At 56.1% G+C, this 12,351-nt stretch overlaps 1 protein-coding gene across 10 annotated transcripts in view; it reads right to left on the bottom strand.

The window, feature by feature from the left end:
- The window catches only part of SLC43A2 (solute carrier family 43 member 2), a 42,449-nt gene that overhangs the window by 5,359 nt on the left and 24,739 nt on the right, over positions 1–12,351 (bottom strand). For 8 of the 10 annotated variants that reach the window (XM_033847193.2, XM_073798011.1, XM_073798016.1 and 5 more), the window contains 8 exons: positions 11,069–11,161; positions 9,151–9,284; positions 8,865–9,067; positions 8,285–8,431; positions 5,680–5,818; positions 4,188–4,317; positions 1,788–1,861; positions 455–578 (listed from right to left, as the gene is read on the bottom strand). In XM_033847193.2, coding sequence (XP_033703084.1) covers positions 455–578; positions 1,788–1,861; positions 4,188–4,317; positions 5,680–5,818; positions 8,285–8,431; positions 8,865–9,067; positions 9,151–9,284; positions 11,069–11,161 — 1,044 coding nt within the window. Of the gene's footprint in view, positions 1–454; positions 579–599; positions 1,055–1,787; positions 1,862–4,187; positions 4,318–5,679; positions 5,819–8,284; positions 8,432–8,864; positions 9,068–9,150; positions 9,285–11,068; positions 11,162–12,351 lie in introns of those variants that run through there. The other 2 variants (XM_033847194.2, XM_073798012.1) reach the window with 2 other exon arrangements.

The raw sequence follows: 12,351 nt of genomic DNA, 5'->3' as shown, positions 1-12,351 counted from the left end.
CTCTCAGGTTTGGGAATGGGGAGAAGGTCACAGGAGAGGAGAGGAAAAACAAACAAGGAGTTTCAAGAGGTTGGAGGTCCCGTCGTTCCACATTCCAGCAACAGAATTCCCCAGCTGTCCACGGGCCGAGCCACCATACTGTACTGATCTGAATCTCTGGGGCGGGGGGGGGGGGATTGGGACAAGCTCAAAGCACCTGGTTAAGAATCTGGGCCTTTGGCAGGAGGAGCAGGGACAGCAACTTGGTTCGATTTACCCCAAAATCAGGTCCAGAAAGGACACTCTTCTCCTCTTGTCCCTCCTGCCCATTCACAAGGGGTTCCTGAATTGATCCTAACCAAAGTTCCAAACTGCCTGTCCCGGGGTTCTAGAAGCCCCCGAGTGATGCCTCCCAGCTCCCAACCAGCAGAGTGGGGCGGATGCCCATAGCCCTCTGCCCCGCGATCCTTCTTACCCACAGGGGGTCTCCTTGGAGGGGACCCATCATAGCCAGAAACAGGGGCTGCTGCAGGAGAGCGAAGAGTGCACTGACCAGGGACTGCAGGCCTGTGAGGCTGCCAAACTGCGTGGAGGGGTACCTGCCGGGGCAGTAGAGAACCTGTCACCACAGGGGGCCATGCTCCGGCTTCCCACATGCTCGTTCGCAGCCTGGCCCCAGGTGCCGGTGCCCCCAGGCTGCACCTCCGGTGGCAGAGAAGAGGTGGGAATGGGGTGTCCATCCCTGGACTGCTTTCTGCTGAGCAGTTCTGCAAAGCGAATTTGTCTTTTGGACCAGCGTGAGGCCCCGGGGCCCGGGGGTGTCTGGCCAAGCCAAGTGGGAGGTGCGGTGCCAGCCGGAGTCTGCAGCCTGTGAGCCGGGCCCAGCGGGCAGGTCGGAGGCTGGGCCCGGCCTGGCTGCACCCTCTTCCAGAGGAGCGTTGTGTAATCACGGAAACATAGCATCACAGCCCTCGGACGAGGCCCTCAGACTCTGCCAGGGCAGCCACAACTTCCTCCAGGCCCGGGGGGTAGGTGGGGGTGGAACAGGCAGACCTGGAATGACCCCCATGGGATACTGTTGAGAGAGGGAGAGAGTTCTGGCAAAACCTTAGCCAGATTCTGCCAGAATTCTGGGGCCACGCCAGGCATCGTGGCCCCAGAGGTGAGAAGGGACTCCTAGCAAGGAACGGCTGGAGGAACGGGCTAGTCTTTGGTCGGAGGGAGACAGTGGATGGTGTTTGGGTTCCAGTGTGTGAGCCGAGGCCCGGCCCAAGGAGAAGGAACAACTATGGTTCCTTAGGCACGTGTGGCCTCTTGGAAAAGGAGGCAGGTTTCACTTTAGCCAAGGCCTAAGAAGGCTGTGGACAGAACCAGCCCTTTGAGGCCCTGGGTGGGATCTGTCAGGCACATCCTGGGCTCAGTTAGTCACGTCACTGCCGCCACTGAAGCCCACTTGAAGATCACCGTTGAGCTGTGGGCAGCTAGAACCCACCCCCCTGCCCTTCCCATGAGCAGCCAGAGGCAGCCTCAGAACCCGGCTGCGCAGCAACAACGAGCGGCACCTTGGCTGGGGGAACTGACTTCCTGTTAAACGCCAAGGCTTGTGGGCACCCAACTGCCCACTGACCTGCTCCTGCCAGGTATGGCCTTCCCCTGACACCCCAACAGAAGCCCTGGTACCTAAGGCCAGAGGATGAACCCCAAGTGAGCAAGATGGCCCCCTTCAGGCCCTCAGTCCCACCAGGAACCTCCCTCAGGTCATTCCCTTACCCTCGGCCACCAGGCCACCCACAGCTCCCAGGACTTACACAGCGGCATAGAGGCCCCCGACGGCAGAGTGGATGAATCCTCGCACAATCGTGTGCAGGATGAAGGAGAGGATCTGAGGGCGGGAGAGCAGAGTGTTGAGCAAGAGACATGGAGGGCCTCACCTTGTCCCCTTGCCCCACAGCTCCTGGGGTCCTGAGTGGTGGGAGTACTGGCGCCCTGGAGTCAGCTTGTGCCAGCTTTCCAGGGCCAACTCCTGCACTGCCAAGAATTCTGAGCCGATTTTAAGTTAAACACAGTCACTACTAACAGTTCAACTGTAATAAACGCACAATTCAACAAATCACAGTTGACCCTTAAACAACACGGGGGCTAGGGGTGCCGACCCTCCACGCAGCCAACAGTCCACATATAACTTAGAGTCGGCCCTCTGTACCCACAGTTCTGTATCCTCGGATTCAACCACCCACGGATCACGTGGTACTTAGTATTTACCATTGAAAACCATCTGAGTACGAGTGGACCCATGCAATTAAAACTTGTGTTGTTCAGGGGTCAACTGTACGTTGAAAACAAAGTTAATGAATACTCAAAACCCAGCACGTCCTAATTATTTTATTCTGTTTTACCATTAGCCGTGCTCTTAAGGTATTTTGTTTTTTCGAAAATTTTTTTATTTTTTTTATTTTTGGCTGCACCGCACAGCTTGCAGGATCAACCAGGGACTGAACTTGCGCCCTCAGCAGCGAAAGCGCGGAGTCCTGACCGCTGGACCACCAGGGAATTCCTGCCCTTAAGGTTTTTTGCTCTACTGTAAATATCGTATGATGGTGTGTTACTGTGTCTCTTTCCAACTCCACGGCTGGTGACACCGTATTGGCTGATATCAGCCACGACGAGAGCACTTGCACCGTGGAAATTGGCAAACACTAAAACCCAGGGCTCCCCCCATCCCGCCCCCATCTAGAGTCTGCTCTTAAGTGTACGTATGGACATAGCACTAAGCAGGAGGTCACTAATCACCACTCCTGCCTTCGCGGACCTGAGGACTGTGCCCAGGTCTCCCTGCCTGGCCACCCAGGCCCTACTGGTAGATGGCTGTCCCTCTCCCCTCTAGCTCTGCTTTCCTGAGGAAAGGTCACTGCTGGCAAGCTTGGCAAGCTTAGCAAGCACTTGTTAACGATTCCTTAGAGCCACGAGCTGTCTCCTTTGCTCCCAGGACCCTTTGTTTGCTCTTTGCACACAGCCCTGCCACCGGGCTCAGCGGCCAAGACCCGTTTCCGGGAATGTGGGCAGTGGAGGCGGCGAGGGCTGCTCCTGCGGTGCTGCGAGAGGGCTGTGCCTGAACGTGCACCCGTCCCTCGGCGGGCTCTGCTTTCCACTCCAAATGCCTTGCTGCCTTTTCACAACTTGCCTTTCAATAAGAACTGGATAAAACACAAAGCAGATGACTGTCCTCACTGAGCATTGCCCCGCGACTGGACAAGGGTGGTCAGGGCAAGGGTCTGCCGGTCTTGCGGAGAGGGCCACCACCAGGAGGCCGGGAGGGCACCAGGGATGCAGCAATACTCCCATCTGGAACCGGTAGGGCCTCCCATGGTTTACTCTGGCTGCACACGGTGTCGGCACAAACACATGGTAGCACCTGTGGGTGGTGCACACCTGGGCGTTCAATGAACTTCTACGTGCGGCCACTTGTAGGAAGGGACTCTTGCTTTCCTCCTGGACCTGGTCCAAGATACCATCTGGACTTGGGTCACACCCATCTGGAAGCAATGCCATCACTTTTGTCCCTTCCAAGTTCATACATTTGGGGATTAGAACTAGAACACTTCTGTGGACCTAAGGGTGGAGCCAGGCAGGTAACAAAATCTACCTTTCTCAAACTCTCTGCCAAAAGTCAGGTTCCAAAGGCACTGGAAATCTTGTGAGAAGGAATTAAACTTTTGAACCCAGATGCCAAGGGATCGTCGGTCTTGCTCCCCTGTACTGGAGGAGCAGACGTTCCCACCAACGCCACAGACTAGCCAGAGTTCTTTGGACATCAGACTTCAGCTGTTCGAGCGCATGCAAAGCGAGCAGCCACACAACTACACCACGTGGTTCCAGAAACGGTAAGATGATGGTACTCGTGGTAGGTAAGACGCCTAAAGACCGAGAAGAATGATGTACTTTCATAGAGAAGAGTCTTCTGTGAAAGGCAATCTGAGTTTCCTTTACACCTTGCTCCCAGCATCACGCACGTACAGAGCCTGGCAGGTAGGGGGCCCTTTGGTAAATCACAGCGGGCAGGTTGATAGGTTGGTTGGTTGAATTAAACAAATGAAAAGTCACTGTTCTCTTTGCTGAGCGAGCACTGTTCTCTCCCCCATGAAACATCATGCACCCTTCAGTCTCATCACCCCATACCCCACCTGGCTTCTCCCTCTCCCCATACCCACCTGTAGAGGCAGGTTGGGAATGAGGCAAGTCACCCCAAAGCCCACGAGCAGCAGGTTTGTGAAGGCGAAGGCCCGCATGGCGTTGGTGATCTTCTGGATCTGCCGATCCCGCTTCTTCTTCTTCTCACCTCTGTGGAAACGCAGAGCACACACCAGAGCTGGGGGCTCCCTGGAGGATGGGCTCTCCCAGGAAGCCAGGTCCCGGGAGTCACAGCTTGTGGACAGCGCAAGACTCAGAGACCACCCGCAAGCATGTGCTAGGGACTGTGGGGGCTAGACCAGCACGAGGGACACTCCCCACTGCACCCCCTCGACTGAGCGCGGAGTGTCAACCTCAGTGGAGAGGTCGGACGCGAGAAGGCACGAGGAGACGGGCGTCAACACCCTGCGCTGCTTCGGCGAAGACTGAGGTCCGATGATGGGGAGGGAGGAGGAGAGTGCACCCAGGTCAGGATGTGGCAAAGCCTCCTTCACTACTGGCTCCAACTTCACCTGAATCCTGCAGGGAGCTGACACTAAGCCAGATAATAAGCCAAAAAAGGGAGTGAGTGTATTTCTCCTTGGGCGGCAGGAAGGGGCGAAGGAGAAACGGGTATGCGGCAGATGGAACTGGAATAGGCACCAACAGCCTTCTGGCTGTAGGACCTGACCTACATAACAGAACATTCTCTGTAATTATTTCCCTGTGAATTCACTATTACTGATTCCAGCCTCAACACCCACAAAGATACCCCACGGACAACTGTATGACATCCAAGGGCTCAGAGATGTGCAGGGAGGCCCAGACCCACCACTTTCTCCCTATGTGACCTCAGGCAAGCCACTCAGACGCCTAGCTTCAGTCCCCTCATCTGCAAAATGGGTCTAACTCATCGAGGTGCTGGGAGGCTTACCTGAGATGTTGTGCATTAAGGGCTTGGCACAGGGCCTGATACAGTAAAGAGGAGCTTATTGTACTAAGGTGGAGTCAGAGAAGACAGCATTTAACTCATCCTCTGATCTTAGAGCCCAACCCTTCTGTAAAGTAGGGCTCCGGTCCCTTGCTTAATTCTCACAGTCATGAACAGATCTATTGACACGTATTAAGGTTAGAGCCGTTTACTACTCACACCCAGTGGAGCAGACCTTGCAGGCAAACAGACCACTCTGAGGATGTCTGCCGGTGTACTACGTGTGCTAAGGACCGCAGAGCAGCCCTAAAAGCAGGATGTTTGATAGCTGTCTGCACAGACCTTCCTCTGGTTTCTCTCCTCCTCTCTTCGAGCTCCGTGCCTCCCCAACTTTTGCATACAAAAAACTTTCCTTACAGAAGCAACAGACCAAAATGTGTGCTGAGCTGAGCGCGGGCAAGAGCAGCTTTGAGCACAGCCCTCTTTCGCCTCTCCTGCTAACTTTAAAACCTAACCCACCCACCCTGATGCTGCCTAACACCTGACCGGTGGGCTTCTCCCTCTGGGGGCCTGGGCCCGGGGCACGAGCTCCGCCTACGCACTGGTTGGCGTCTTTCTCCTCGGGCTCCTCAGGGCCATCTTCACACTCCTTCAGCCTCCAGTCCATGATGTAGCCAATGACGGGGGCTGTCAGCAGGCAGAGCAGCTGGAGCACACCGAAGATGGAGGTGTAGAGGCCCACTGAGGATAAAGACGGGCTGGGTCACGGGGGCTGCCGGCAGAGGCCTGCGGTGGGCGCTGGGCAGAGTCTGTGACCCCACAAGCCCTTCTGGGATCTTCTCCAGAACCGCCCCCTTGTCACTGTGGGTCATGAGGGGAGCCCGGAGACCTTAACCTCTGAAATCAAAGCCACCCTTTTCTTTTCTCCAAAGTCCTCGCCTATTTCCAAGAAACGGCTAACGAAATCCAGTATGTCACAGTGACTTCCCCCAGAAGCTCCAGGAAGTCTCTCTGACTTTGGGAACCACAAAATTACTAATGCCTGGGACTGAGGTTTTGTGTGTGACTGGCCGTCAGCTTTCTGCCTCTAGAAATATACCAGGAAGGCACCACTCACAAGGGCACTGACGTAAGGGCTTCAATCTTCAAAGAGTCTTAAAATTATGATGGGATTTCTCAGACAAACAGAAGCTGAATGTTGACCGCCCCACCCCCAAACACAGGTCTGGCCGAGAGGGACGTCTGGAGTTCAAGGAGAGGTGTTTCTCAGTTGAACAGAGACCGGCTAGGAGAGGATGTCATGTGTTCCCTGACGATCCCCCGTCCCCCACCCCCACTGGCTTACCGGTAGCCATCACTGCATCAAGAAAGCAAAAGTGAAAAAGCAGAGAGGAGTGAGGTCAGCAGCAGAAATGTCACAGGTTATTACAGGGGGATGGGGCACGGAGGCAGACTAGCTCTGGGCCCAGCTCACACGCCATTTCCCACCAAGCCCCGACTCTCAAGAGTGCCCAGCGCGGGTGTCTGCAGACGTTTTCCTGCCGGCTGGGGCCTCACTCATGTGCAGCTGGTGCCTCGTCACAAGCGGGCTGGTAAATCAGGCCTGTGGTGTTTGCGGGGGACCGTGATGGGGAAGCAGTGTGGGTGCAGAAGACCTGGCAGAACCTGGGCCTCATTGCCCTTGTTCCCTCCGAGGGCAAAGAATCTACCCCACACCCAGCCCAAGTATCTCACTAGCCAGCGCTGGTCTCCCATCCACCTACTGGCCCCCTGACCCTGATAGCCAGACATGTGTGTGTGCGTGCGTGTGTGTGTGTGTGTGTGTGTGTGTGTGATGTCAGGCACAACTGCTCAGAGGAGCAGGATGGGGAAAACCAATGCCCTGTCAGCTGCAGACCGAATTTCCTGGCCCAACTTCCTCTACTTCTTGAAATTGGCTTTTTGAATGCGGGAAAGAGATGGAAAAAATGCCTCTTGAGCAGCAAGAGTTCTCAGAGAGTAAAAGGCCATGACTCAGCGGCAGGGAGATTTGCCTTCCAAGGGCCAGTGAGGGCCCTTCTCTGTACCCGTCAGAGTCTCCACCTGTCTGGGCCTCAGGGTTTACAATAGAGGGCAAACAGACACGCGAGGTCATCTCTCCCCAAAGCGTGGCACACAGATTTTAATGAATGTTACATAATAAAAGGGTTCCTGGGGTAGAAATCTAGGGGAATATCATTGGACGAGACAAAGCTAAACAGGTGCTTTTTCTTCCTATCTTTGCATTTGCTACAAATTGTTGCGAGGGTGCGTGATAGGATTTTTCCACATTGCTTCACGTCCGAACACCCATTTTGGAGTAGCACCTGCATTATCTGTGCCTCTTTGTCACCTTCCCCTTTTGCTAAGGCCAGGTTTCTCATCCTCTTTAAAAATGTACAGTGCCTGGCAGATCTTCCCGGGGTGGGGGGGTGGGGGGAACCAACCCAAACATTGCACACCAATGAGACAGCCAATAAAAAGGATTTACCAGATGTGTTTGTCCCGCTTAGGGATAACTAAAGCTGACTCAGCTCAGGCCCTGAGGAAGTAATGACTTTCTTTGTAGAATCAAAACCTCTAATCAGCTTGTGTGTTCTCTTGGAAAAGTGGCAGGTGGGTTATCAGTTCTGTTTACCAGAAGTAACAAGCCTGGACTGGATTACCCACGAGGAAGGCTCCACCTGGCTCTGCTTCCCGGTTCAGGGCACAGATCCTGTGCAGGCCCAGGAGCCCCAGCCTCCAGCCGCAGTAGCCCAGCCCCCATCTCGGCCCCCAGCCTCTCCACGCGGCACCCCTGCGGTTTCCCGGAGAATTCTTGGCGTTGGGTTTGACAGATAGCCTTTCAACAGGCTCTCAGGTGGAGTACCGCGTTCCGTGCCGTGTTTTCATTTACGAACACACACGTCAACCGTCCCCCTCAGGCAACAAAAAACACACCCCCACACCCCAAACACACATAGTTATTTTAGTCCTCTCCTCCCTCCTAAACCGGGAAACTCCGACGGGGACATGAAAGGACAGTTGGGCCCGGCCGTGATGAAACGGCTCTGACACACAATCAGGCCCTTGGACTCTGCCATCTCACGGCCCTGCTGGTCCAGCCCAGCCGGGCAGGGGGCTGAACCTCAGGCGGGCAGGAGTGGCCACCGCTCATGGGCTGCGCCCCGGGGCCTGGAGGCCACCTACCTGCGTCCTGGTCGCCGCTGACCAGGAACTGGAGGATGTTGTTCATGGCGCCCATGTAGAAGATGAGGCGCAGCTGGGTGACGCACATGGTGACCAGGCTGAGCAGCAGGATGGGGCTGAACACGCTCTGCATGAACGAGGGGGCCGCTGCGGGGAGAAGAGGGTGCTCAGGGAGAAGCGGGCGGTACCGCCGTGGCCACGGCGCACCCGCCACCCAGGTGCTGGGCGCATGGGGCTGACAGCCCTGCTTTGCCGACCAAATCATGCTGGATGAGGTGGACGGCTGGACGCAGAGTCAGGTCACCCAGACGTACGAAACAAGCTGGGTGAGACCCTCAGCCTCGCTGACCCTTCGTCTGTACGGCAGGCTGGATGGTGCCACCGGCTCTTTGGGGGATGAAATGGGGATTAAGGGAGATGGTACCCACAAAGCCCTCAGCGGGAGCTGGTCCCCCCGAGGGGGCTGCAGCTTCCACATCTGGACCGGCCTCCCCCTCCTTGTTGCTGGGGTGCGGGTGTGGGTTCAGGAGCCCCTGCTGACGGCTCAGGCAGGCTTGGGAGTTGGGGCCGCACGCGGTACCTGCGGCATCAGGCTGGCACTTGACCTCCAGGTCGACGGTGGACAGGCACAGCTTGTGGCCCTCCTGCAGTGCCGCCTGCTCCTTGGCGTTCCGCATGGAGCTGCCCACGCTGAGGCGGCGCCCGACCGTGGTCACCTGCTTGTAGAACTGCTTCCCAGTGATCTTGTGGTCGAAGCCCAGCCAGCTGAACTTGATCTTCACCCTAGAGGCCACAGGAGAGTGTCTGTCGCGCTGCCAGGGCCCCTCGCCGGCGTAGGGGTGGGAGCAGACCGCACGTCCACTTACGTGTAGTCCATGTCCTCTGGGCCTGGGAAGGGCTCCAGCGGCCAGTTAAAGAAGCAGTTGAGGAAAACCAGCCCGGAGCAGCCGGCCCAGACCACGAGCATGACGATGAAGGAGGCACCGAAGTCGTAGATGACCTGAGAGGCACAACGGGGTAGCGGTTGGAGTCAGGGCAGGGCGGAGGGCAGAGTTAGCAGAGGGAAGCTGGAGCGGGCAGCGGGTAGGGGCACCCAGCAGTCCTGCTCTCCCTGCGCTCAGCTGCGAGGGGAGGCATGGCCCCATCAGCCTGGGTGTTTGGTCGTCAGGCACCTGCATTCCAATAATCTTAGCTCGCCCTGGACCAAATGCCTCCAGCTTGGACCAAATGTCATCTCCTTGGAGAGGCCCTCCCAGACCACCCATCACTGTCACATCACTGGCTCACAGTGAACAGCCCTGGCTGAGGTTTTTGACTTCTTGATTCATTTCCTCATCTGTTACTAGGCCAGCTCCCTGAGGAACCTCCAGCCTCGTCCACTGATGTTCCTCTAGTACCCTGAAGCATACACACGGTAGGGGCCAGAAAAATACTCAAGGAATGAACAGTTGGAAGTCTCGCTTTGCTCCTCTGTGAAATGGGTGTGACACTGGCATGTACCCTCATGGTGTCAAGGTGGGGGTCAAGCGGGTAGAGGGCTCAGCACAGGGCCTGGCAGGTGAGAAGCCTGCAAGCCTGTTAATGTCATTATCGCCATTGATTTCCAGCACAAGAGTCCCCAGAGTAGTGCCAGACAGCAGCCCAGCTACCCAGGGAGGGGACCAGCAGTTAGACACGGAGAAGAGGAGGAGGGGGAACCTGTAGGCTCCTCTGCACTCCAGGAGCTCGAGGACCCCTAAAATCCAGACGTCTGGCCCCAGCCCCTGCAAGCGCCTCGAAGTCCAGGCGGCCGGCCTACGTCTTCTTGTTTTGTTTTTTGGCTGCGCTGTGTGGCACGCAGGATCTTAGTTACCTGACCAGGGATCGAACCCGTGCCCCCTGCAGTGGAAGCGTGGAGTCTTCACCACTGGATCCCCAGGGAAGCCCCTGGCCCACGCCTTCTGTGACTCCTCCTCCTCTTGCCCTATGGCCTCTCCCTCTTGGACCTCTCAGCAAAGGGGATTTATGTGGTGCTGGTGCCACAGAAGGGAGAAGCCCCTTCTGAAGCCCCTTCAGGAGCAACAGGATTGGGAGCAGGAACTGGGACTGATGAACAGTGAGGTGTTTGCTCCATCCTGACCCTGTGTGACTTCCACGGGCTCAGAATCCTGCCTGGGAGGGAAACAGCTGAACCAACTTGGCTGCGAGCAGCGCTCTGGCAGTGGGGAGCAATATAGCCCAACAGCAACAGGCCTGGGGGTGGGGGGACTAGAGTTAGCTCAGGACTGGGGACAAACACTCACCCCCTTTCTGTCCCCAGGCCTGAAACGCAAAGGCAGCCTTCAGTCACACCTTGCAGTGATATGCTTGGATTTCCCAACCCCCCTGCCCCTCCCCCAACCCCCCCCCACCCCGCCCCACGCACAGCAGTTTTTTTTTTGTTTTTTTTTTTGTGGTACGCGGGCCTCTCACTGTTGTGGCCTCTCCCGTCGTGGAGCACAGGCTCCAGACGTGCAGGCTCAGCGGCCATGACTCACGGGCCCAGCCGCTCCGCGGCACGTGGGATCTTCCCGGATCGGGGCATGAACCCGTGTCCTCTGCATTGGCAGGTGGACTCTCAACCGCTGCGCCACTAGGGAAGCCCCAGGGTTCTTTTCTTACCCCCATGCTGCCCAGGTGCATCCTGCCCCCAGATGGGGCTTGGCGGAAGGGGGGGCCCCAGCACCCGCAATGACTTCCCTCTTCTGGGAGCGCTGAAGGAGGCTTAAAGGAGGCCTCTGCTCAGACACTGGTACACACGCTCACCTTGACTCCTGGGAAGGTGACTGCTGAGGAGGCATAGGATCCAATCATCAAGGCAATAAACGTGGACCGGAGGTCACCAAACATGTTGGGCAGCTGAAAGATAAGAAGCAAGGGAGACTTCTGCTGAGAGAACAGACAGGGGACGGATGAAAGAGGAGGGGAAGAAAGAATCATGACATCCTCAGGTACCATTTCTTATCTACTCTCCTCCCCGTGTGATTCACGGGGGCATCGGTCCAGGGGTAATCGCAGCTAATTGAAAGTTTTTTCTTCCCAGACTGAGGTTGATAAAGGAAGGGAGGAGAGTAATACAGAACTCAGACTCTGCACATGAAGACAGAGCTGGTAGACTTCCTGGTTGGCAAGCATCCCTCCTCTCTTCTCCGGCACAGGCCAGGTCCTTCTGCCTTTGCAGGGTTACAGGAAGATGCCAGCAAGCACAGCTGGGAGCCTGAGGCAACCCTCAAAGGGAGCAAGCCTGTTAGGAATAAGAATCTATTTGAGGATGAGATCATTTTATAAATAAAAATATCCGTGTCCCAGAAGGACCAGATGTCAGCAAAGGCTGCTTTTCTTGCTGAGAAGAGTAGGTCTCTGGAAGGTGCCAATCAGAATTCTATAGCCCCCAGGGCGGACGAGGGGGCTGGCCCAGAAGTCCTGCGTCTGAATTTCTAGGTCCAAGGAGGGCTTTCCCCTTTTCCATCTGGAAAGAGCAACGGCAAGGGAGGCTCAGGCTCTCTTCCCTGTGAGGCCGCTCTTCCCATCTCACAGCAGCTTGCTCTGGGCCCGTCCAACACGACTGCGAAGCTAAAACCCCCAGTGATTCCATACAAATCCAGACATGGTATAATATGGCAACTCGGTCATGGATCCAAACAGACATGGGGCAAAGCGCATCCTCCTCAAACGGCAGTCCTGGCTGCTCTTGCTAACCTCAGGGGCGCTCGTACCGCTTACTGAAGGTTTCCCAGCCACACCCACAAGGTCCCTGGCATTGAGAATCGCTCCCTGGATCTGCCAACCTGTTTCACTGAACTCAGGTGTTTCTATGGACCTAATATATGTTCCCCTCCTCCTTTGTCTGCAATCATTTTGGGGTTTTATCAAACACAGACCACGTGATGGCTGCCCGCAAGCTAATCTGCTTTTGCTGAACGGAGGCCGTTTGAATGTGTTTATTTACCTGCCCCTCATCATTTCTGCCTGTTCTGACCACAATTAAAAATGAAGGAGGGGCATCATCAAAATTTAAAATGTGCTTCAAAGACACCATCAAGAAAACG

The sequence above is a fragment of the Tursiops truncatus genome, chromosome 20, assembly GCF_011762595.2.
Source record: "Tursiops truncatus isolate mTurTru1 chromosome 20, mTurTru1.mat.Y, whole genome shotgun sequence".
Classification (NCBI taxonomy): domain Eukaryota; kingdom Metazoa; phylum Chordata; class Mammalia; order Artiodactyla; family Delphinidae; genus Tursiops; species Tursiops truncatus.
The sequence above is the reverse complement of the archived record's forward strand: the minus strand, read 5'-3'. Positions and strand labels throughout refer to the sequence as shown.